This window comes from Pimephales promelas, chromosome 7, assembly GCF_988280905.1.
Source record: "Pimephales promelas chromosome 7, fPimPro1.hap1.1, whole genome shotgun sequence".
NCBI lineage: Eukaryota > Metazoa > Chordata > Actinopteri > Cypriniformes > Leuciscidae > Pimephales > Pimephales promelas.
This window is the reverse complement of record NC_142775.1, coordinates 30674095-30700903: the sequence shown is the minus strand read 5'-3', so window position 1 is coordinate 30700903 and position 26809 is coordinate 30674095. Positions and strand designations below refer to the sequence as shown.

General features: G+C 36.2%; 1 protein-coding gene across 2 annotated transcripts; it reads left to right on the top strand.

Annotated features, from left to right (window-relative positions):
• The first annotated feature begins 14399 nt into the window (after nucleotides 1–14399).
• Nucleotides 14400–26250, top strand: fhl2a (four and a half LIM domains 2a). 2 transcript variants are annotated; one of them, XM_039683282.2, is made up of 6 exons: nucleotides 14400–14539; nucleotides 21495–21671; nucleotides 22031–22205; nucleotides 23638–23807; nucleotides 24179–24365; nucleotides 25805–26250. In XM_039683282.2, exons 2-6 carry the CDS (start codon nucleotides 21516–21518, stop codon nucleotides 25954–25956), a joined length of 840 nt encoding a protein of 279 aa, XP_039539216.1. In that variant the 5' UTR covers nucleotides 14400–14539; nucleotides 21495–21515; the 3' UTR covers nucleotides 25957–26250. The 2 variants fall into 2 exon arrangements, with proteins under 2 accessions (XP_039539216.1, XP_039539215.1); XM_039683281.2 differs by lacking the exon at nucleotides 14400–14539 and adding an exon at nucleotides 19550–19768.
• The last annotated feature ends 559 nt before the right edge of the window (nucleotides 26251–26809 follow it).

Below are 26809 nucleotides of genomic sequence, written 5' to 3'. Positions count from 1 at the left end.
TATGTACATGGGGAACAGGATTGTAAAATAAAGTGTTTCCGTGTTTTGCAATACAACATGCACACAGTAAGTACATTGCACTAATTGTTTGATGTAGTAGTTATGGTCGTCTCATTTAAAGTGTGACCAGTTTGTTTATGTTAAAACTGAACCATTCAAATACAAAATCTTAAATTTTGGTGTAAATATACCTAATTTTATGTTGGTCCTCCATATGCCAAAACACCGACCCACTGAGGCATGGACTCTACTAGTCTCCATATCTGGCACCAAGACATTCTCAGCAGATCCTTCAAGTCCTGTAGGTTTGCGGGGTGAAGCCACCGTGGCTCGAACTTCTTAGTCCAGCACATCCCAGATGCTCAGTTTGATAAAGATCTGGGGAATTTGGAGGCCAGGGTATCACCTTGAACTCTTCATCATGTTCCTCAAATCATTCCTGGACGATGTGTGCAGTGTACTTTATCCTGCTGGAAGAGGCCACTTCCACCAGGGAACAGACCTGTCATGAAGGAGTGTTCCAGGTCTGCAACAATGTTTAGGCAGGAGGCACGTGTCAAACTGACGTCCACATGAATAGCCAGACCCGGGGTTCCCCAGCAGAGTGTCACACTCCCTCCAGCGGCTTGTCATCGTCCCACAGTGGATCCTGGTGCCATACCTTCCCCTGGTAAACGGTGCACATAAACATGGCTGTCCACGTGGTGTGGAAGAAAACAGGACTCATTGGACCAGGCTATCTGATTGATTATTAATATTTTGCATAAAGGATAAACATCGATTTAAACAATTATTATGCATTCATACTCATTCTTTAAAAAAAGAAAGCAGTGTGCAGTATTCAGTATAAGTATAAGCTAATATTCCATTCTGAACACAGGCTTTTGAATATTACCCTGCTTCATCAGCAGGGCACAGCTGCATCTACAGCCTTGCCTTGGCGTATTTATCAAACTAGCCTGCATAAACATGTTACTGTATGCTGTTTCAGCAAACACTGGTGAGCCTAGAACACTGATGGCAAGCTGGATAATAACTACTCGATTTTACACACACACACACACACACACACACACACACACACACACACACACACACACACACACACACACACACACACACACACACACACACACATATATATATATATATATATATATATAGCCTACTCTGTAGTGTTTTGTGGCATATATGGGCTTTTTAATGATAGTGTGACAGCCTAAGTTTACCAACAAAGAATGACAATGACTCGACCTCAAATAGAAAATCAATTTCAATAATAGAAGTGGTTTGGATGTTGTCATTCCTCTAATGGGAAGACAACAAAGTAATTGAGGTCAATTATCCAGTGTTTTCTCTGTGTGATGAATTATTGGGCTGTGCACAGAAGCAGAAGTAATTCAAGTGACAAAGTTGACTGATTAATGAGATCATTTGCAGATTAGGAAAGAGCGCGTTTCTCACAATTAAGACCCATTAAATGCAGCCATGGTTAATAGTTTCGAATGGATCTTTATTGGCTAGTTACCTTTGTTTGTTAACATATATAATAGCCTACTGTCAGTTATTAAAAGCAGAAGTGGAGGTCTTCTAAAATATTCAAAACATCCCTATTCATGGAAAGGAGAGGTGACAGGGGCATCATAACGAGTGTTTCCATTCATGAACTCGGTGTGCATTAAAAGCTGCTCTTAGGCAAAAGGGGATTATTGGAATTGAGGAGAATTTTAAAGGAGATTGGAGTAGGCTATCAACATTAACTGTGAAAAGTCCACAAGCCAAATACTATCACGGAGAATAAGACCAGAGATGAGATTTTCAGGTTGTTGAAAGCTACAACTTTAATTTTAAAGTTGTTAAATGAGCAAGGAAATAAAAATATTCAACTTGCTGAAAATATCGATGTTTAATCAACCAGCGGCTTGTCATCTTGTGACATATTGATAGGCTACACTGTAAAAAATATTGTTGGTTTTACTTAAAAAAAAGTAACTTGGTTGCCTTAAAATTTTAAGTTGATTAAAATGGAAAAAGTGAGTTAATACAATGAAGGAAATTGATTTAATCAACAAAAACTCAAAATAATGTTATCTGAACTAAATAAATTATTTAAGTTGATTTGACAAAAGAAAAAATGTGATAACAAATCTTGAAAATATTTTTTACAGTGCATGACAAGGCCGAAATTTTGTGAAATGTTAGCGCCCCCAAGTGATTGATGATAGTTTTACAGCGTCCAAATGCACCAACAGAGGGAGCTTTCAGTTGTGACCACAGACACTGTTTTGACACCTTTCTACATATTTGCAGATTTAGCCTAATCGAAGGAGTGAATATGCTTTATTTGAACTGCTTAATGGCAAGTAATGTATTTTTGTTGTGTGAGATTTGGTTGTGCTGTAGCCTAGTCTAATAGAACAGAGCTACAGCTACAACAGCCTCGACTGTAACAGTTTATAAAGACTGTCTTCATATCCAGCTTTGACAAAGACGGAATCAAATCGTATCTTTTATACATAATAATGAAGAATCAAAGGCCAAAAATTTAAGTCCCGTATGCTAGTGTTTTTAATTCATGAATGCACATGCTCCTTGTAATCCTGGGGGAAGATCACAGTCAAATTATTGCTAAAAAAAAAAAAAGAAAAAAAGAAAAAAAACCGTTTAGGTATGGGCTACTTTCCTTGTCCAGCACCTCAAACTTGAAAACGCTACCGACTGTGGCACATTCTGATAATTAGCTATAAGACAATTATTTTGAGATGTCAGTGTTGTTGTCAAAAGTATTTTGGTCTTCTTTTGGTCAGTTATAGCTTACTCTTTACTGTTCTTTTGAGCTGATTGTCTGGCTGTTTTTATCACTGATGGACCTGAGCCAATGTCTATTGCCAATGTCTCAAAATCAAAAATATAACTCTTTGAATGCCTTAAATTGTTCTCTAAAATGGCTAAAAGAGAATCACAAGGATCCATAAAGACAAAGCACCATTGTTATCATTTAATCAATAGCACACCATTCATGATTCATGTACCTGATTTTCTCATATTGACTCCAAGAACTGGCAGGATATGGTGTCACATACTTCTTAAGAGACTTGCTAAACCTACCAGTGAAGAAACTGTTTTTTTTTTTCTATCCTGCTGGGATCCAACAGTTTCTTTCTGCTTTCACATGGAAGAGTGCTGCATTTATGGGGAAAGGGAGAATAGAAAAAAAAATGGGGGACTCTTTACACCCTGTGAGACAGCTGAATGGGGTTGTTCAACAAAGCCCAAACACAGAGAAGTGAAGTCTCCATGGCAGTCCCTTTGTTAAGATAAAACTAAAAGAGAAAACTATTGTTTTAAGCCAGTGGATGATTAAAATAGTAAAAGTATCTGTGCAGAAAAATCTGACATACATTAATTGTATACAATTACTTGTGAAGTAATCAATAATAGAGAAATATGAGATTAAACGTGAAAATGCTAAATAAATTTGAGTGGATGTGACCATAAAAGGCTTCTAAAACAGCATATAACATTCACTATTATGTTAAATGGTCTGTATTGAATTCAGAAACCCTTATTAGCAACACTGGTTGCCTTTAAAGGGGAACTATTATGCAAAATTACCTTTTACATTTGAACATAAATGTGTGTTGGCAGTATGTGTACACAACCATACTATAATGTTAAAAATCCACCCACTCCTCTTGTTAATCCCCATAAATCACAAGCAGTGTTTCAAGAACAAGCCGTTTGCAGATTCTATCTTTTGTGACGTCGCCTTGCACAGTATTTCCTGTTTTTCTTTCGTTGTTTGATTCATATTAACAGCATATATAGCAGTAGGTACTATATTGTGCTGCTTTCATTTTAATACACAGATGTAATACACAAGTGATTTTCCTGTTTACGTTCACAGACATAACTGCCAATCTCTATTACCATAGCAATTTCCCGAGAGTTTTCATGACAGAACTGAGACTTATATTACATCTTGTAAAAAGGGGCATAATAGGTCCCCTTTAACCGCCTGGGGTCGGCGGTCGCACCAGCGATACCAGCTTGATTTTTTGTGCAAAAGAGACTCAAAATGCTTTGTTGATTTTGATTGTACACAAGTGTTGTACATCATTTGATCCTGTTAAGTGTCTATTTTTTGTGTATACTATTCGAAAGCCAAAACATTTAGTGACATGGGCGTTACTTTTTAAAAATATAATCCCTAATTTGGAGGAATCTGAAATCTGGAGGAATCTGGATATGGGCAGCTTGTATTTTATAACCAAGTCTTCAAGAGATAAAAGGGTCAAGCCATACAACTGAAATCTGAAAGGCTAGGCTAACTTTGGATTATTGTAAATGTGTCCGGTCATAGAGAAGACATAACAGCCCTGCCCTCAATCTTGTGTATAATGGATCAGGGCTTCCACAAATTAAACACATTGCGTTATCACATAGTGACTTGATTACCAAACAAACATCTGCCAAAAAAAATCTGCTAACAAATAACTAAAGCATTAAGTAATGTTTACTAATAAGACCTTTTTGTAAAGTGTTACCACACAAATTAACTGAATAGCCCATATAATCTTTCTGCCTAGCTCTTCTATAAAATAGAAAAGTGTTTACTCCATATTCATTGAATAAATTAATTAAAATAGTGAGAGCAGATGCTAAAAATATGGTAATCCCCTTCTGCAATCATTCAACTTGTGTGAGACTGAAGTATGAGATCGGTTACTCAGTCAAGTTCGTCTATACAAAGAGTGTATCACATCTGGAAGTCCAAACATGCTGTGAAGCTCTTCAAATAAGCACACACAATGCATTATGTTGATGAAAATGATGAAAATAAAAATATCATAATTATTCCCTCATGGTTCCCTCAAGTATGTTGGACTCAGCAATGGTATACAATTAGATACTAGTACATTACATGATACTCCCTTGTGGGTTGTGTGCAAAGGCAGTGGTTTCATATTGTAACAGTAATTATGATGATGACGTTGGTGCTTCTAATGATGATATGATGGATGATGCATTTCGAAAACATCAAGTCAAGATGATGACAAAGGGTAATTATCTCTGCCTAAATACACTTCCCGAATCTGAGCTTAAGGAATTCAAAACATGTAAACTGGTATGCTGAAATTCTAACAGTAATAACAATACAGTACCAATTAAGTACAAATCAGTGTCGTATTAGCAATTATTTTGTAAAAGACAGCATCATTTATATTCACAGTCGTCTCTAATTATTTTTTATTAATTTCATTTAAATTCATTAAAAAATTATTTTTTATTAAATTCATTTAAATTCATTAATAGGTTTTATTAAATTCATTTAAAATGTAATAATAATAATAACAGGGTAACAATAAAGTCCTAAAATGTCATGAGCAATTATATAAATGCTTGTTCCACAAAGTCAGCATTTCTGAACGCCGTCCAGCAGCCGCTAGTTTTAATGATAGAGCTGGTGCATGGGTAAGTTTGTCAGAAACGGCAGAGCAATGAACCCTTTTGATATCTAGAGCAGTTGTCCATTCCCCAGTCACTAATCATAGTGGAGGATTTTGCGGGGATCCGTGTCCATGCTCCAGGCCCCTTTGTGTTTAAATGCTCGGCCCCAGCTGTCTGCACCTCAGCAGTGCTAGATTTGCCAGATAAACACACTAAGATACAGACTAACCCCCTGCACTATTAATAAAGAAGATCAAATCACTCCGGTGAGACGGCTGAAAAGAACACAGCTTTGTTCCAAAAATGACTGACTGATGAATGAAAGCCTCCTGCCTAGATATGCTGCCTTCTAAGACAGCATCATAACTTATGGCTAACTCTTATGATTAAATCTTAAAATAATATCAAGGTCATTGTTCATTTGACTCAAAAACATCTTGGACATTTCCATGGATGAACCCTGAAGAGCATGGAGTGAATGCAGTTTCTCCTCGCCTAGTCCCTAAAATAACCATCTCTGCTAGGATACCAGGCAGCACAAACATGCAGCAAATATCCACAGGGCTTTAGAGGCCTGGGCACAATACATGGACTAGGGAATACAGATTTTACTTTGGTCCAAGTGAAGAAACATGAGCTACTGCATTTTACAAACTTATCAAATTCAGTGCCCTTCATTGTCAGTAGTATGAACAGCTAAATTTGATGAATTCAATTACAGAGATAAAACAAAATAATAGTCATACTTTAGTGATGCTGATTATTTGACATACAGTTTATTACATTAGGCTGATAAAGAACAGCACCTCCCAAATTCAATTTCAGAACAACACATGCACTGAACAACTAGGCACTATAAGGGTCAGGACAGCAGACACTATTATTTTGTACAGTGTACTAACAACAACAACAATTATAAAACTTAAGTATTATAAAGTACTCAATTGTCATACTTAAGTTACACAATTACATACACAAGTTAAACAATTTCTTTATGGAAAATGACTCAAATAAAGTTAACTGAGCTCTTTAGAAAAATACTTAAGTCAATGTTTTAATGTATCTAGTAGTAGTAGTTTTAAACTATACTTGAGAATCAAAAGTACATAATAATTTGTTGCATCAATGGCAACCTAGCTGAGTGTTGAATTGACTGAATATTTTACTCATCCTCATCCCTGAATTCCTGTTTCAATACAGGAAAGCCACAGGAAAGAAAAATCACATTCAGCAAGCCATTTCATTGGGTAAGACATAGTCTTAAAGCAACTCTATGCAGTTTTTTGTACCTTAACTGAATAGCTTCGGAGTTATTGCAATGGTTATATGACTATTTTTGGATTGAATGTCGGGCTCAAATTTGAGACTGGGCGTGACGTCATGCGCATTCATGCTCGCCTGGCTATGTCTGGCAGGTTTGTGTATTTGCCGCCGACTTTAGTCACGACTTTCGCGACACGACTTTAGTCAACTTTCAACAAAAGTAGAATATGGATTCAAAGAGACCGGCTTAGTTCATTCCAAACCCCAATGCAAACTCCACGTAAGAAAAAGAGAATAAAACTTTTGTCTCGTGCCAGGCGTCAGAATAAGACGAGAGTCAACATCGGGAAGCTTTCAACAAATGGAGAGATCACCGATCTGCTCTAGGGCTCAAACGGGTCCTACAAATGAATAACTTATATTGTTCATGAAAGTGTTTCCATAATGATACACAGCCCATTCTCACCCCAAGGAGTCACTTAACTGACGCCTTGGACATGCTTCAATATCTGACGCTTTAGGCGCCCTTTAGCGTCAGTTAGATGACGCCCTAGGATCGCGTGTACCCTACCCCCACCCCACACCTAAACCTAACCGCGTCCTCTAACAGACGCTTTCCTTTAGCGTCAGTTAGATGACGCCGTAGGATCGCGTCATGTAAGTGACGCTAAAGGGCGCCTAAAACGTCAAATATTGAAGCATGGTCAAAGGTGACGCCTTGGGGTGAGAATGCGTTGTGATACAAGCAAAAGTGGTAAGTACATAAAACAGTTCAACATGGAGATAGATGGAAACGTTTCCCCCTCACACACACACGTAAGTGTGTAATTTACTCAAATGCCTTTCCTTTCATATATTTGAAATGACTTGCAGATTTATAATTTATAATAACTTTATTAACTCATTATGACTGTAACAAAAGATGTGTGCAGCTGATGCTCCTTTGGTTATGAACAGCTTGTGCAAACGTGTGTGTGTGTGTGTGATCCATGACCGCGCACACCTCAGGTTGCAGCTTTGTTTGTCGCCAGAGGGGAGGTAGTTCTGCAAATACTCATAGACTTGCGCGTTTTGCACCTACTCATTACGCTTGTAAAATGGAAATGTGTTTAAAAAAAAACTGGTAAAACTAACTAAAAGACCATTTATCAAAGAAATATTTATATCAGACAATGTGTGTGTCTGTGTCTGTACAGTCACAATGTCCTTATTTGTCAAAACGGACATAATTTGTAAATGTGGTTAATTTCATAGTGGCTTTTATTAACATTAAATACACTGTTTATGTGAGGAAGTAAAAGTATCATGATTATTCATCTTCTCAATATCTCTAGAGGAATCTAGATCTTTGACGTCACACAAACACGCAAAACAAAAAAAACAAACAAAAAAATATATATAGCCATCATAAAATAGTGCTGTAGAGTCATTTGAATTAAGTCATTATACTCAACTCATTCCTGAAAAACACTGATTCATTCAGAAACAAAAGAAGTAACTGCCTTTGGGTGAGCCATTGAATCATTCACTCAACTGATTCATTCCATGATGTTCCATTGTACCATAACTTTTTGTATTTTTTTTTTTTTTACTATAAGTCCTTATAGTAGTCCTGTCAGCTTTTCACATGGCCAATGTTGCTGAATTTGCATTTACATACTGAATTTGCATATATTTTTGACAGTGGATATGCTTCAATACAAGCCAGTTTGAGGTTGCAATGAGCAACAGTTTTATGATAAACTGTGTAGGTGTAACTATAATGCTAAGATGGTGCTTTGTTGAGTCTGTTTGTGCTGGCACACAGAGGAGTGGAGCAGGCTTTTGTAATGTTACCATTAGGCTGGTAAGCCTTTCTTAACCCTGCCATGGAATGAATCTCTATGAATAGACTCATCAGTACTGGAGGTAAGATTGGGAGATTGAGTGAGGCCCGGTCTGGAGGAGACTTATTGGAAAGGGTTGTTGATCTCTTGTTATGCAGAGGAGGTTTATGAAATATGTGTCTGTAAGGAATGAAATGTAGAGGGGTTTGCCTAATGGAAAGAGATGTCTTTAGAGCATGGCTTGTTGATTCAGTGGCTAGGGTATGCTAGATTTATTGATGAGGTTGGAAAGATGATATGATTAGGAAGAGAAACAACAAGCCAGTGTGGATTCCATTTGAGCTCACGATCTGCACTTACAATTTCCCATAAAATCCATCTCTTTTTACAGTAAAACAAAAAAGTGGTAACCTGCAATTGTTAACAAATCACTATTTCTACCTGATTTAATCAGGACAAAACTACTTTTGGAATGCACCCTGCAAAGTGTCAGCTCTGCACAACTACAAGTACAAGGTGGTAGTGTCATTGATAATATATACAATTGTTCCTTAAAAGTAAAACTTGATTTGGGCCAAATGACTTCCTTCTTCAAAGGTTTTAGCATGGGAAGAAAAAGAATTGGTAAAATAAAAGTAAATTAGATAAGAGAAACACAGGACTCGCTTATAGTGAGTCAATGAAACAACCTAGAGAAGAATGCTGAATTAAGGACAACCATCTGACTTAAATTTCCTGCCCCTCCAAAAACGTTCAGTGTGATCTGGCTTTGTAACACTGATATTTAAGCAGAGGCAGAAGCCATATCCACGTGCAGCAAACTTAATTAAATAAACTCAAAACTTTACAGATTCGGACATAGACTCAGGAACAAGACTCAGGAACAGGAACAGAGCAAAAGTCAAGAACTTAAAAAAGAAGGAATTAGATACAGGGCTTAAATACACAGGCAAACAAACTTAATAAGATAACAAGGGGGCGTGGTTATTCAGAGACACCATAGGAATCATGGCAGGTTACCTTACAGAGACTCTCCTCAAATGATCTCATGCAAATCATTTACACAAATGTCTGTCTGTCTGTCTGTTTTTTATTCACATGCCCTCTAATCTTTAATCAAAACAACAATTGTGTTTTAGTTTGGTCTTCTTAGTTTGGAGTTCTATGCAGTCTGAAATCGCCCCATTTTATATTTCCTGCAATATTCCACTATAGTTCACTTGAGGGAGTAAATAAAATAAGTGAGCGAATTCGGACACTGAGTGTGCCTGAACTCCTGCTGCTTTTGCATAGTTTGAGCTTACTGTTTAAAAAAACCGACAGCTCTAGTAGTAAGATAAAAAAAAAAAAATCTTAAATTGTGTCATGGAAACTATATATAAACTTTAATTAAACAACTTAAAGCAGCAGTCCCTAACTCTCTGAGGTTAAACATTATGAAAAATAGTTGTTTGAGCAAGTACATAACCAGCCAGTGTTCAAAGCTATCTGCTTGCCTTAGCTCCATAGCACTAAGCTTGTAATAATGTTTTTAATTCCAGTGGTACTAGTGGATTTCCACAGGAAATTCAAGCAAGTCTTGGTGTCATTACATCACATCTGAACACATAAAGAAAGAGCCTCGGCTATAGGCGTGTGAGGATGTTGGAGGTGGAGATTTACAGCCTTTTCTCACACCAACTCTTATAATTAAACTTAACAATTTGATGGCGGATCCAGAAAGGTTCAAACGACAATCACCAGTGACAACTGGAGATTCATTCGTTGCAACTTCGGAGTGGCTACAAAAAAAAAAAAAAAAAAAAAAAAAAAAGGCTGCAACCGGTCCCATGTGAAAACAAAGATAATATCAGAAGGGCTTTTAAATGGTAAAAATATTATTACATTCCAGTTTTAAATATGCATCTGAATACAGATATATGTGTTTGACTTTTAAAGAGAACCAGTTCTAAGGCACATTCATTTGTTGGACAAATAGAAATTAGACTGCACAATAATGGAAACTGAACTAGCCCTAATACACATTAAATGTAGTCATGCAATGCTGATGTTGTTACATTAAAAATTTGAGAACAAAGTATAATTTGCAAGGTTTGACGTGATATGATAAGTGATCGTAAGATTTAATCAGCGTGATTTACTGCAATGCTTTTTTTTCGCAGTTGGGCAGAAAAAAAAAGTGGATGTTTCTTGTTCAGATGACATTATCTGGTGAAAATGACTATGTTGGTCATACTTCCAAAAAGTAGAATCTGTGATTCCTAATGCCAGTATCCACACCGGCGCGATAACGGTCAGCCCCACATTGTCCTCAAAACATTGGATTCATCCACGCTGTGCCATGCCGAGGCACAACCCATGTAAAGTTGATAATTCCGTGAATAACTGCAATTGCAGATTTCAAACAGAGATGACACAAAACGAAAAACTACGGACTGCAGCTTAAATAATCGAATAAATAGGAGTTCATAACTGTATATATTACACTATAGCCACATTAGACCAGCCAGTGGTTTGGAAAATGGAAGTACTATTCATCTGTGTACTCCATCTTCTGGTCAGATACATGGATTAATTTTGTGAAAGACACTTCCAGTGCATTATGGGTATTCTCTAGCCATTAAGCTTACAACGGTTGTACACTCGTTATTGTGGTGCATTGTGGGATTGAATGAGTTCACTCGATAATGTCGACTAAGTCGTGAGTTTTCCTTATTTCCTTGTCCAGCGTTAAAGTGTAGTTTAATAAAGACTTTCATTTGGCTTCATGCCTTATTCCTGTGATTTGATTATAGCCAACCCTGACAGAACACTGGACCTAAATTAGATGAGACTGATATGGTGAAATGTATTAATAATGGACATTCTTGTTGCTTCATCTTGTTGGAACTGGGAGATTGTTCCCTTGAGGTTCTAAATATGGCTTGCCTCACTCACTACCTGGACAGCTTGTTTTGCATATTTCCAATCCTCAACAAAGAAGGCCTGTCCGTGAATGGTCTTTGGGGGATTTTTGCTGCCTATAAGGAGTGGGTGCTAGAGAGTTGTGGCGGGTCTTCATTCACCCTCTGCACTGCAGAAAAAGACATGACCAGCCCTATTCTGGACCCAGAGCCCAGCCAGTCACCAACAATGCCCATCACAGACTTCATGCATGAGCCTACCACAGACAGGGAGCCTGAGCCCGCCACAGAGAAAGTCCCAGAGCCAACTCCTGTTATGTGCTCACTTATCCCGGGTCATTGTCAGGATTCCGGCAGCTCAGCATTGCACATACTGCTATTTATTTAGGGTTGATTTAGAGACTAGCTATAGAAACTAGCTAGCAGGTAGAGCATTGCAATTACCGATGCAGGGGAATACAAACATGTTAATCAGTTTTTCAGACACAGAGAAAGATAACATGGGGCCCCGTCTTGTAATGTTTCTAATATGAAAAAAAAAAATGTTTAACATTATTCTGGACATGAGGATCAAATGTTACATTTGAATCAAATATCACCCCTAGATTTTTCAATCAGCTTATCTGAAAATGTGAATGTTAAACATTGATGGCAGTGAATACCCACTCTGCATATGAAACACAAGCTGGATTGCTGGTAATAGCTTAAGCTTTGAGATGACAGATGTGTAGGGTGTTTGCCGTCATTAGTCCATCTGTTGCTGTGATGATGAGATAACTTCCCAAACTCCACAGTTGCATCCTATTGAATATCATCCACAATCATTTTCTTTCTACATCCCCATATATCTTATATATATATATATATATATATATATATATATATATATATATATCAGTGTTAAATATCACTATCTAATAAATCAACACAACAGGGTGTTTAACAAATCATTTTCAGTAGCAGAGCTGGAAGGGGTTCAAAGTTCCATGGATCAGGATCACTCCACAACCGAAAGAGAATGACAAGGAGGGGGGTGGGAGTAAGGGGTGAGGGGTGTAAGATTAGAAAGGAGAGAGGTGAAGAGTGAGAGATGGAAAGGTGCAGAAAATAGCTCCACAATATTCTTAGAAATCAAACAGAGGGTCTGTTATCAGGACTCATGGAAAACATCCTCAACACAATCTCTAAAGCGACAGAGAGACGGAGAAGGACTTAGGGCAAGATTTAGGGTGAAAGTGTTTGGAAATATTTCTCGAAACAATACTTTCCATGAAGTTCTCCCAAAAAGCCACTCCTAAATACGTATTGCATCAGAGGAAGTGGAATATGCAAACAAATACTGATTTCTCAACTAACTTTATTTTCTTTGCAATTACATCTAACCATGCTAATTCAGTGGGATGATATTTCTCCATAAATTCAGAGTGACCACAGGTGTAGTTCATCGCATTGCATCGGAACATGATCCACAGACATCTGAGAACCAGAAATTGCCTAAATAGTTCTTTTGAACAATATCGTATGATACATTTCAAAACTTTTGAAATGTTGTTATTTTTTGTATGTTTTTTACTCAAATTGTAATTTGTCATGATTTGATTATATATATATTTTTTAAGTTTATTTGAAATGTGATTGTGTTGATGTGATTGTGTGATTGTGCTGTTACTGTACTTCATTTTATTTTTGATGCAGTATTTTATTTTTTTTATTTTGATTTTTTTTTATTCTAAACCGTTTTAATTATTCTGATTTCTTTTGATTATTTTAATTTCTTCCATGTAAAGCACTTGGAATTGCTACTGTGTATGAAATGTGCTATATAAATAAACTTGCCTTGCCTTGATCATAATTCTTTTTTAAAGGGATAGTTGTCCACTTCCAAATGTAAGTCAGTGGTAACCAGAATATGTAATGTATGTGTAGTTATATCCTAAAGTCTGTGAATGAAAGTGCATCATGCATTCTTCTTGAATACCCACCGGCACTTAAGCTGGAAACTTCACAAGATCCATTAAGTCCTAATAAGATTTAAGAATTTACTGTACCAGAGAAAATCTTGTGATTGTATAAGCAAAACAGGAGAACCAAAGTCCCTGTACAAATGAGTTTAAATGTCCAGTCACAAATTTGTTTTTTGCATTTGATAAGAGACCATACTATAAGTGACTTTGCAACTACATATCAACTACTCATTAGAGTATTAGACTGTAAGGTTCAGGTTAGTAATATAGAAGTTCTTGCAAAGTTACTTCTAGTCAGTAGAATGTATGTTGGAAGAGCATCAAACAACTAAAGTGTTAGCAGATATTATGCAGAATGTCTACTAACACTTACACTGTAGTAGACATGTAGATGCTAAGTTACTTATAGTTAGTGGTAGAATGTCTAAAATGGGCCATCAAAATAAAGTGTTACCTTAAAGGCAACTAAAACACTTAAGAATGTGTTTTTGTCACATGAAAACAGTTTCAGTAACAACAGCAGAATAAAGGCTATAGTGCAAGAGAGGAGGTCTGTAAACATTCGTTGTTTGTTTGCTCTGGCTCCCTTTTCTCTCACAAATGCTTGAGGGGAAGAAATGAAGCGAGGGAATAACAACAGGCAGATGATGAAGGCAAGAGTTATGTCTATGAGACAAAATATCTTATATAATATGCTTTAGCGTTCACTTTTCTGCATTTTCATTAAAATATAGGACAATGGCCCATGTTAGAATGACTACTCTAAAAATTGTTTTCAACCCTTCTTCAGAGATAAATTTTTTAAACATTCTGTATAAAAATACCAATTATTTGTTAATATTTAACACGAATGTACTATTACAAAACAATATGAGTCCTTAAAAGGACACAGGACTGAAGAGGGAATGTATATGTGTGTGTGCGTGTGGGTTTTATCTTCTGTGGTTGTGCATTTGGCATTGCTGTGTTGTATTTATAGCTCTTCTTGATAGAAAAAGCCTGCCCAAACCCTACCACTCCAATTAGTCACCCAATAGGTGGAGTAATTTAATAGAACATACAGCCTCAGTCGAGGACCACCGAGCTCAGTCTGGCCAGACTCTTCACACACACAGACAGCTTTTTTCTTGAGGTAAGAGCCAGGCGCTTGAGTCTATGCATGTAGATCACTAACACCAAACCTCACTACTCTACCATCCTGTGTTCTCAAAATGATTAAACAAATAATGGTAACAATTTATTTCAACTTTAGACATTCTACTAACAATAAGCAGCTTTGCAACTACATCTCAACTAACTCTCAGAGTATTAATGTCTGCTCCTCCAACAGACATTCTGCTACTATAAGTAACTTTGCAACTACATGTCAACTTATACTTTCCCTAACTCTAACATACTACAGTCTACTAGTACTCTATGAGAGTTAGTTGACATGTACTGTAGTTGACAAGTTACTCATAGTTAGTAGAATGTCTAAAGTGGAGCAAATAAAGTGTAACCTAAATAATATACTGATATATTGTTGCGTCTCTGATCATGTAATGATTTAGACTAAAATATGCTTTTTTGTTGTCTCCAAAATAAAGTTTGAATCATTATTTCTAAAATGCACAGAGTTTTGTTCGAAATATTAAAGATTTATTCTCATAAATGTACGTTTTTAAATGCTTTGAAATATGATCATCCATTACATCACGTCATTATGTGTTTGAAAAATACTTCCTGTGCATATGTTGCATTTTAATTCAATTGAAATCAGCCTTCATTGTGTGAAAACATATATGTGCACTACTGTTCAAAAGTTTGGGGTCTGTAAGATTTGGCTACACTCTTTATTTAAAGGTGTTTTTGCTACAGCGTAATTAATTAAACATATTTTTTGAGTATTTTTATTTTTACTGAGTATGAATTATACATTTAAGAATTGAGAATTTTAACTAGCTATTATTTACTATTGGGCTATAGGGTTAGGGTTAGGATTAGGGTTTGGTTTAGTCGCATTAGTTTTGCATGATTTATAGTTACTATAGTACAGGTAACATGTAACATGGGCATTTAAAAAAAAAAAAGTGTTACCTTTCTCTTCTGTTCGCCAAGCCTGTACTTATTTGATTAAAAATACAGGAGAAACAGCAATAATGTGAAGTATTATTACAATTCAAAATGTCTGTTTACAATTTGAATATATTTTAAAATGTCATTTATTACTGTGATGCATGGCAAAGCTACATTTCAGTAGCCGTTACATGATTGGGTGCTGGTTTTCAGTGTCACATGATTGAAAACAGTTGAGCTTAATTTTTTTTTTTTTTTTTTTAAGATTCTTTGATGAATAGAGAGTAAAAAAAACAGCATTTATTTAAAATTGAAATCTTTTATAACATTATAAATGTATTCACAGTCACTTTTCATCAATTTAATGCATCCTTGATGAATAAAAGTATTAATTTCTTTCAAAAAATAATAATAACATATACTCAGCCCAAATTTTTTAATCTACTAACAAACTCCCGTAACATTAAAGAATTTTATCTCACAGTGGCTTGGTATTGTGTCAACAGGTTACCATAGCCCTTGTATATGACACCCTAAAATCTATGACAGCTATAAGTCCCTCTTAAAGCATTTATAGAGAAGACAGAAGGCATTTATAGTCATGATGGGTGGTCAGACTCTTGTTATGGATATGGATTGTGCTGGAGCAGGAAAGGGGTGTGAAGGTTGTGAGTGTGTGGGGCGTAAAAACAAGGTCTTAATCTGAGGAGGGTTAGTCTACCATCCACCTGTCTGCAATCTCTTTTTAGTGTCGTCTGAAAGCATTCCATCTATCTTTCAGACCTCTGCTATACTTTTAATTAGCATTGTGTGATATGTTTGTGTCATAGCACTTGCAAATGACTCCAAACACAGCTGAGGATTTTAAAAGGAAAGATTAAACAAATGTCAAATAATTGCCCAACAGAGGAGAACTTGTTAGAGGAGATCAGTATCAAGTGTGCTGGTGACAAAATAAAAAAAAAAAAATAAAAAAAAAAAGCTTTTTAGCTTATAAAAGAGGATCTATCAAGAATGATGCAGTTGACATATACATATGACATATACTCGATCTAATGCATGATATTAAATAAATAAAAAAAGCTTTCTCTCTAACCAATGTTTTCTTTTGTTGGCCAGCGCATCTCTGTTGTTGCACAATTAGAGGGATCGTGATATTCCATATCAAGAATTGTTCAATCCCATAAACCTGAATTATCTCGAGTCTATACCCCTTTTGGTTGTTAGACATCCCTTTTGCTTCATCTATTTGGTTAAACTTTATTTTCTTGGTCCACTTTAGACATCCTAACTATAAGTAACTACATGTCAACTAACTCTTACTGAGTTGCTCTTACTAACTACTACAAAGTTGCTTATAGTCAGTAGAATGTCTTTCGGAGCATCAACAATAAAGTGTTAGGAGATATTAGGCAGACAGTCTATTAATACTCTAATGAGAGTTAGTTGACAGGTAGTTGCAATGTTTGTAGAATTTCTTAAAGGGATACTCCACTTTTTTTGGAAATAGGCTCATTTTACAACTCAGGGTTAAACATTTGGGTTTTATCATTTTCGAATCCATACAGCCGATTTTCTGATATTTAGAAGAATATCAGTAACCAGAGAGTTTCTGGTCTCATTGATTTCCACAGTATATTTTTCCTACTATGGAAGTCAATGAGACCAGAAACTCTCTGGTTACTGATATTCTTCTAAATTTCAGAAAATCGTCTGAATGGATTCGAAAATGGTAAAACCCAACTGTTTAATTCTGGGGGAGTTGTAAAATGAGCCTATTTCCAAAAAAAAGTGGAGTATCCCTTTAAGTGGACCATTGAAATAATGGTGTTACCCTACATTTTACAGTAGATACGCCTATAAGGCAAAAGTGTCATCACATTTCCAAAACAGCCCTGGATTAGACAGCAAACAGAAGTGCATCAAGTGTGAAACTTAAAATAATTTATTGAAGAACTAGTTGAGAGTTCACAGTTCTCGGTCTTGGAAAACTTGGCTCTATGAGTTAGCCTAATTTTTTTTTGAAAAAAGTGTGATTTGTATAACTGGAAATCTTAACACCACTGGTATTTTTAAAATGAACATTCCCTTTTAATATATTTATTCCAAACTCTAAAATGTTTATTATAAATGTATATTCCTTAAAGTCACCATGAAATGAAATGATACTTCTTATTTTTTATGGAATATTGTAATGTTTATTATAACTTATTTATACATGCACGATTTTATTTTTTACTTTTTTTTTATCATTGTGCCCTTGCAATCTTTAATCAATTTTTTTTTCCATCTCCCTTGCATTAACATCTCTTCTCTTCTGATAACCCTTAAAGTTGCTCTAAGCGATGTTGGATTACTTCACTTCCTGTTGACGTTCAAAGTATTGTCAAACAAAACAGAGGCTAGCTCGAACCTCCCTCCTTCTCATCCCCATGTGCACTAACCCCCCAACCCCCACTCCCGAATCATTCTTGTCGGTTATTGGCTGGAACACTGTTTGTTATGTTTGTTTTTGTTGTCGTTTGTGGAGCCTGGGGTGTCTACAGAGACCGCATCTTTTACAGTGTGTTCAGGGGAGAGGCAGCTAGCGGATAGTTTGCTGTAATAAAAAAATGACAAAAAAAATGTTTCGGCATAAAAAAAACATGTGACATCGCTTATGGTGCTTTTCCACTGCTGGTACGGCTCCGTACGGCTCAGTACAATTCGGTTCGGTGCGGCACGGTTCGGCTTGCTACGCTTTTCCACAGCGTGTTACGACTCAGCTCGGCACGGCTCGGTTCACTTTAGCTCAGTTGCTTTTCCACTGCAGTTAGTACCGCTTTAAAGTTGGTGGGATTATAGACTGATCGATAACCGCGGTGGCTGTTACTGCCTATTTAAATCAAGCAGATTAGGTTTCCCGTGTCGATGTCTATTGGTCGCAAATACAATGACGCTGGTAGTGACGATTCTGTCTGACCAATCAGTGATCTGCAGTGTTTCACGTCACATTTTCTACGCTTGAAACCTCAACAGACCAGGTACCATTTAAAGGGAGCCGTACCGTACCGTACCATGCAGTGGAAATGCACCATAAGTGAGCCGAGCCGAACCAAGCCGTACCGTACCATGCAGTGGAAAAGCACCATTAGAGGACCTTTAAGTGCATGAATGTTTCGCCAATCATTTTTACATATTGGGTCTTTTGTGACCGGGTTCTATATCTAACACGGATGGATCTCTAACTGTCGCGATAAAATAAATATCTCCTAATATTAGAGTAAAAGGGTGCTTGGAAGGGTTCAGTTTGTGCAGATGTTTTATACCACTGAGGATGTTACTGAAATCGCTGAGCCACTTGAATTCCTGATGGATAAAACCAAGTCTATGTCTACATCAAGTCTACATTGTTCTTGTTCGAAAAGCCGTTTCAATCAGATTTATGTCAGAATGGGGACTTCAAGACTATCGCCACTTCCGTTTCATGCTGACTTTAAAAACCGCATAGCCAGTAAATTATAAGGAACTGACGAGTCTGAAGCCTGAAGAACACTCAGCTCCTAATTGTTTTGATTTACAATTATTTAAGTTACTTTAAGTTTTGAAAAAAAAACTAGGGGTGGAGATTTATAGAAAATAGCATTTCTATTCCTAATAGCAAAACTAACAACAACTAAACACTACAAAACGGTGATGTTTTAGTTCATCTATCTATTGTCTGTTCCAAAAGCAATGTGCTGGCGATAATTTATCTGGTTCAATATGAAGGGAGAAAAAGTAAAAGTAATATTATATTACGTTTTTAGTGACATTTAGTAAAAATGTCTTTACCAGCCACTGTCAGGCTTGTGTTTAGAGCCTCGGACAACTTCCTCAAGAAAAAGAAAAAAATGCTCAGAAAAAAAAAGAAAAAAAAAACCTGCATGCTATTTTGATAGTGAAAAGATATAGAAGAAACCTAATGGAAAGAATTGAGAGGGCTTGCCAGTTGGATGGAGAAAGGGAGAAAGCCTGAAGAAGTGAGACAGCAGAAAAGGGCAAGACAAACAGGAAGCAGAGGAGGGGGTGAAGGACTGACTGCAAGTCAAAGAATTTTCTTAGAAGGATTTTGAGCAAGAGAGTGTGCTTCTCCTGGTTTTCATCTGCTACCTTTTATGGTAAAACTGTGGAGGGGGATTTGGTGTAGTAGTGAAGCCTGGGCTCAGTACGCACTCACAAAGGGATAGCAGGGAGACAGCGTGTGCAGGACACTGGGGACCCCTGAGGTGGGCTCATGGGAACAATAGGCAGAGGGGCTTAACGGGTCCAGGACTCCGACAGCTGCGTGAGTAGATGGCATTCTGATATCTAGAATAATGTGGTCCAAATCACAATCTCTCTGTCAAACTGTTCAGAGATATTTACGATGAATTTTAGAATCAGACTAATTTGCAGGACAGATGGATTATCCTCAGAGAAAGTCGATTCATATGATGATTATAGATAATCACATCTATGCACAGACACACTAACACATTCTGACACACATTATAATCGCTGTAAGCTGGAGGTGAGATAACAGGCTGGTTATGATGGTATTGTGTGAGATAACAGACAGGTTATGATGGTATGATGAGGGGTGGTGATGGTGCAGTGGATAAGATACATGCCTTAGGCGTGCGACTTATAGCAATTGTAAGTCGCTTTGGATAAAAGCGTCAGCTAAATGAATAAATGTAAATGTAAAATGTAAATGATGTGAGATAACAGGCTGGTTATGATAGTATGATGTGAGATGACAGTCTGGTTATGATGGTATGATTTGAGATATAACAGGTTATGATGGTATGATATGAGATGTAACAGGTTATGATGGTATGGTGACATGTGAGATAACAGGTTATGATGGTATGATGAGATATTGGACTGCTTATGATGGTATGATGTGAAATAACAGGCTGGCTATTATGGTATGATGTGAGATAACAGACTGGTTATGATGGTATGATGTGAGATAACAGGTTATGATGGTGAGATAACAGACTGCTTATGATGGTATGATGTGAGATAACAGGTTGGTAATGAAGGCATGATGTGAGATAACAGACTGGTTATGATGGTATGATGTGAGATAACAGACTGGTTATGATGTAGTACACTGTGGAATTCCAGACTGATGCCTCAACATCTGGTATTTGGTTAACAACATCTGATATCTTCTTAAACACGATTCTTAATTAATTCTTAATATTTTCTTTCTTTCGTTCTTTCTTTCTTTCTTTCCAAATGTGTTACCTCAATTTGTTAGGTTTACTCATTTGTATTTGTTTTGGTAAAATGTACTTATTCAGATCAACATAATTTTTTATTCCTTTACTTAATTCATAACTTTGCCTATATTTAATTGATTGGACTGCTATAAAATTTACTATTTTTTCTAAGTGTAAAATTGTTCAATAAAATTGATTTCATTAATTACATCTAATTGGACTGTTGACCTTTCTCTCTTACACATTAACCCAACCTTACACCCATACCACCAACCCTGACCCTAAACCCACTCACCTCAATTCCAGCAAAAGTGTTTCGCAATACAACACATGAACACAATAAGTACATTTTATTGTTATAGTTTTAATGTAAATGCTTTAGTAGTTAAAGTACCATAATATAAAGTGTGACCATGTGATACTAAAATGACACTGCTTTAATGTTTCATGAATTCCACAAGTAAATCCCGATGATCCTGTTCTCCAGCAAGATTTGAGAATGATCCAAAAAGTGGATTCAGTGGAAGCAAGAACATCTGGAAATGATTTCACAAGTTTACTTATTAGTGATCTAAAAATAGTGTAGAATCTTGAACAGTACGTCTTAGTCATATTTTATTTGCTGTAAATATATCAAAAACATTTGATTAACTGGATTCCATTTTCAAGGTGGTTTCAGACTTCTGGACACCACCGTGTATAATCTCTGAATATCTCACAGCTAAGAAATACTATATCAACACAATGATAATATTCTTATCAGAATGTCTAGCATTTTCTCAAATCTTCTCTCCATCACAGGACTGAAAGGCTGAAGTAAAGATGACAGAGCGTTATGACTGCCACTACTGTAAGGAGTCACTGTTTGGGAAGAAGTATGTTCTTCGTGAGGAGAACCCATACTGCGTGAAGTGCTATGAGAGCCTGTACTCCAATACCTGCGAGGAGTGCAAGAAACCCATCGGCTGCAACAGCAGGGTAACATTAGTTATAGTACCATATATGAAATTGCATAAAACCAGCCAATCGGTTTAGAGCTTGCAGATCGAGAAAGTGTTTCAGTTTTGTCATCAAATCCACCATATAGCTACTGCCCATTGTTGGGGAAAATGAATGCATTACAAGTTATGTAATCAGATTACTTTTTCAAGTAGTAAAGTAACACTTACTTTTACAACAAAATAAACGAGTTACTTTTTAAATACGTAATGCAAGTTCTCCTATTTATCTGACACTTCTCCTGAGCATGCATACTCATCTCACTTGCAAAGAAACAGTTTTAGTATTTCTCAAAATGAATAAAATTCAACCAGAACTGTCGTCTTTGGCTGCTTTAGGATCTGTCCTACAAGGACCGCCATTGGCACGAGGACTGTTTCCACTGCTTCCAGTGCAAGCGCTCACTGGTGGACAAGCCATTCTCCACTAAAGATGAGCAGCTGCTGTGCACCGAGTGCTATTCTAATGAGTACTCCTCCAAATGCCATGACTGCAAGAAGACCATTATGCCTGGTAAGAGATTCTTCGCCATGGGAGGAATGTTCAACAAATTACTTCATATCAGTAGATGTTTTCTTTTATGCTTAGAACTGCCATAAAATCATAATTCGTTCAGCACCACATTCTTTCCATTAAAGCAAATGAGAACTGCTTCCTTTCACACAGGGTCGATCTTTGCCCAGATCTTGTGAAGGCAGAATAACTGTCATTATAACGATATATTAGTGGCCCATAATGACGTCAATGCAATATATTAAGTGATCTGCACACTGGTAATAAATATGAATTCATAAATCCTCAAAGAAAGGTCCTCATGACCATGTGAACGTGTTGGACTCTCAATAACCCATACTGTTTTAATAACCATTACGTTTTAAAAACATAAAAAGTCAACACAAGGACCTTTTTAAAACAATGAAACTCTGTCCGTTCACACCGAACCACTGCTGGTGTTTATTGAACTTTTATCTGAATATGTTGAAAGAGAATTATGCAACAGCTCAGCTTTGCTGTTACGTTACGGTTGATATAACTGATGATAATAATAATTCAATATTTGATACCTGAATCTGATAAGAATAGACTACTCTCTGTACATGTTATCTTGTAAAGATTATTTACTGTATATAGAATGTGTTGATGTAGAATTTTGGCATCAACTCTTCTTTTTTTCATATTTGTAATTTTACTGTAGTCATGAAAATATTTAATATCTAAAAAATAAGCTACTAAGCCATTTGAATGTGAATAAATGCCCACTTATGCAAACAAGCAGAATAGATAAAGGAAAAATAACTAAGCAAATTATTAAATTGATATTAAGTCCACATGAAAATTTGTATGAATGCATAAATACTCATTTGCATTCAATTATATAAAATGAATCACACTTTTATATTTGTTGACACATACCATTCAAAGTTTTTTTAAAAGAAAGTAATCATTGTATACAAGAAAGATGAATTAAATGACCAAAAATGACTGTAAAGATATTTATAATGTTACAAAAATATATGCATTTCAAATAAATGCTATTCTCTTAAACTTTTTATTTGTCAAAGATTAGAAAAACATTAAGCAGCTCAATAAATAATAAATGTTTCTTGTGCACACACTCAGCGTATTAGAATATTTTCTGATGGATCATGTGACACTGAAGAGTAATGACGCTGGAAATTCAGCTTTACAGAATTTACAATTTTACTGTTTTTACTAATTTGACCACTCAAACCCCAACATATTCAACTGCAGTGTACTTTACAAAATATCTGGGCTAGATATTAGAATTGTGTATAATTATCAGAGCATAGAACATATCTGATTCCAACATGACTTGATATTTTGGAAAATGACTTGCATCTACTGCACAAACTTCCTCCCTTATCTTTTCAGAAGCAGAATGTTGTTGTATTTGGGATTAGATGGCTCTCTTCTTCTCTTTCAGGCTCGAGGAAGATGGAGCATAAAGGAAACAGCTGGCATGAGACCTGCTTCACCTGCCAGCGCTGCCAGCAGCCAATTGGCACCAAGAGCTTCATCCCCAAAGACAACAATAACTACTGCGTGCCCTGCTACGAAAAGCAGTTTGCCATGCAGTGTATTCACTGCAAGAAGGTAGATTCCTAACAAACTTGTTACTGCTTTACTATGCAACATCAAGTACATATCATTAAACTTATTAAGAAACTCTTTAATTAAGCACAAATCCTGCTCAAAATGCAATAGTTTACTACTTACTGAATACATGTGCACTACATTCTGTAAGTTGACCACTTTCCATTATGGGATACAGTATTTCATGCAGTGTTGCACGTTTTGAGAAATCCAGTTATTCTATGTAAATGCTTGGGCCGTTTTTTTGTTTGTTTTTGGACTCAAACATGGCAACCCAGCATTTTATAAAGTGAAGCCTACAGGTAATCTGCATACTGCAGAAATTAAACATGGTAGCCTGGTCATATTTGATCTCTCCCTTCTCTGTCTAGCCCATCACCACTGGCGGTGTGACGTACCATGACCAGCCCTGGCATAAGGATTGTTTCTTGTGCACTGGCTGTAAGCAACAGCTGTCTGGCCAGCGCTTCACCTCTCGTGATGACTTTGCCTACTGCCTCAACTGCTTCTGCAACTTGTACGCCAAGAAATGTGCCTCCTGCACCACTCCGATCAGTGGTATGTACAAATCAAGGTCTCTGATATCGAATAATTCTCTACTGTATATTATGCGAAAAACAGTACGCCAAAAGTGTAGGAAGTCCGAATAAATAGTATTCGAAAAACAGTAGGCGTAAAAGTCCCCGGATGACCTACTACTTCAGTTGAGATTCTGAAGTCGGCATAAGATAGACACTTTACTATCCCATGAGGCCACAAGAGAGGAATTAATGAAGTGAAGCGACGCAACTGACGCTGGTAGGTCATGTGACAGTAAAAATATGGTGAATGTAGTGCGCTTGAATTTCCTTCATACTACCCATATTCATACTATATATAACATACTTTATACGTTAATGGTCACAAAGTAAATTCCAATTCAAATGTATACCTACTCAGACAGTGCGGGGTTTCAGACAAAGCCATACATGCAAATATATTTAGCCATTTTTGGCGCTCGATTAAATAAATGGTTTGTTTAAAATAAGGTTTTAAGCTATGAAACTTGCAGGATGCTTAAATGGTACTCATCTTATATGTCAAAAGTCCCTTTAAAAATAGTAGAAATTTAAAACTTTAAAACGTTTCTTTGATAACCAACTAAAAATAAAATAAGTTTGAGCTGAAATACTAAGAATAAACTGAAATCAAATTAAATGAACGCTAAATAGAACTATTAAAAAAAAATAATAAAATGGCAAAAATCGCATAACATTATTACAACTTAAACTAAAACTGAAATGGAAAAACTAAAAACTCACATAAAAATAAAAGCTCGTAAAATATGAATAAATACTATAATATTAGTAATACTAAAATAATACTGGTGAACAATAGAAGATTTGTATTATTATTAATTGTTATTTTTAATAACAAACTTCATATTCTTTCTAAATTACTCAGAAACATGTCACCATAAAACAAATGTGGTACTTCCAGAAACATTGATGATTTTGAAGTGCCACCAAACGTTTAATTTATATGATCATGTAGAGCATTTATAAATGTAACACTTAGAACTAAAATCATTTTATCAGGCCTTATTCCTTTTCTTTTTGCCTCATGACTTATCAAAAATAAACTTTCAAAAAAAGTACAATGATCAACACTCTCATCCATTTATTTCATCAGACTTGTCAGTGAGGAACTTTCCATGCAGTTCAATAACAAAAAACTCAATTCATAATGCCTAGAAAAACCTTCACTAAAACACTGACATGTGAAACAATCTTCATTTGGCTTTCTCACTTAAATACATACATCAATTCATGATGCAAAACACATCACAACTGCATTTCTACAAAACAATCAAGGGTCAACTATCTATTATTTGATTTCGGCCAAACTATTTGAATGGGACTATTTCGGCTCAAATCTACAGATTTTCCACGAACTTCTGGAACACAGCTACATCTGCTTGTTACTAGTACTCACAACATGTTTGTCATCGCATGCAGGCCTTGGAGGAAGCAAGTACATCTCCTTTGAGGAACGCCAGTGGCACAACGACTGTTTCAACTGCAAAAAGTGCTCAGTGTCTCTGGTGGGCAGAGGTTTCCTCACCGAGAGAGATGACATCCTGTGTCCCGAGTGCGGCAAAGACATCTGAAAGCGTGCATGGAGAAAACCACCAAGCATCCACAACGCTTCAAATAAAACAGATTTAGGTACTCCATGGAAACATAGTAAAGCAAAGATTATAATAAGAGACATATTTTCTTTATTTCACTAGTTTATTTGAGCTTGCTTTAACTTGAAGACTGAAGAAAGAATTGGTTCTAAAGATTAAACTGCAATATGCATTATTATCTCTTTAAAATGTCTGAAAGGGTCTCGGATGTGTTGCATAACCCATGTCTTAACTTGCAAAAAAAAATAAAATAAATGTTGGCCCTTTTGTGTATCTAACAGTTATACATGACATCTAAATAATAATGCAACATCAATAAAGCTTACTAAAAAAATGTTGTGTTTTTCTCATGAATTTAGACTATTGCACTCAGTAGTAATAAAAGACAATAGGGACACCTAGTGTTTAACAGTGACCATACAAAACAACATGCACTCTCTTATTGGGGCATAGGCAAAAAACTGTTTGTCAGTCGTGATATAAACCTTTCGAAGTAAACGTTTATGATTAAATGCTTGAGATTTGTTTTCAGACAAACGCAAATAATGCCAAGGTATGCTCAAAATTTCTTGGAGTTTGATTTGATAGTGAAGGAAATACACTCAACAAGTGTCCAGTATACATGGAAAGCCAAACTATAAATGGAATGAAATTCAAACACCATTAATATTTAATAAACTTTTATTTTGTGGACTTCGGCAGCACACTTAAGATTGACTAAGGTGTTAGTAATACAAAAACAAAAAAACAACACACTAACACAATGATCAACACTCTCAGCCGTTTATTTCATCAGGCTTGTTGTCAGTGAGGAACTTTCCATGCCGTTCAA

Coding starts and splice junctions, on each gene's coding strand:
- fhl2a (XM_039683282.2), top strand. CDS start 21,516: ATGACAGAGCGTTATGACTGCCACTACTGTAAGGAGTCACTGTTTGGG. Junction 22,206..23,637: donor CAAGAAGACCATTATGCCTG/GTAAGAGATTCT, acceptor CTTCTCTTTCAG/GCTCGAGGAAGATGGAGCAT. Junction 24,366..25,804: donor CTGCACCACTCCGATCAGTG/GTATGTACAAAT, acceptor CATCGCATGCAG/GCCTTGGAGGAAGCAAGTAC.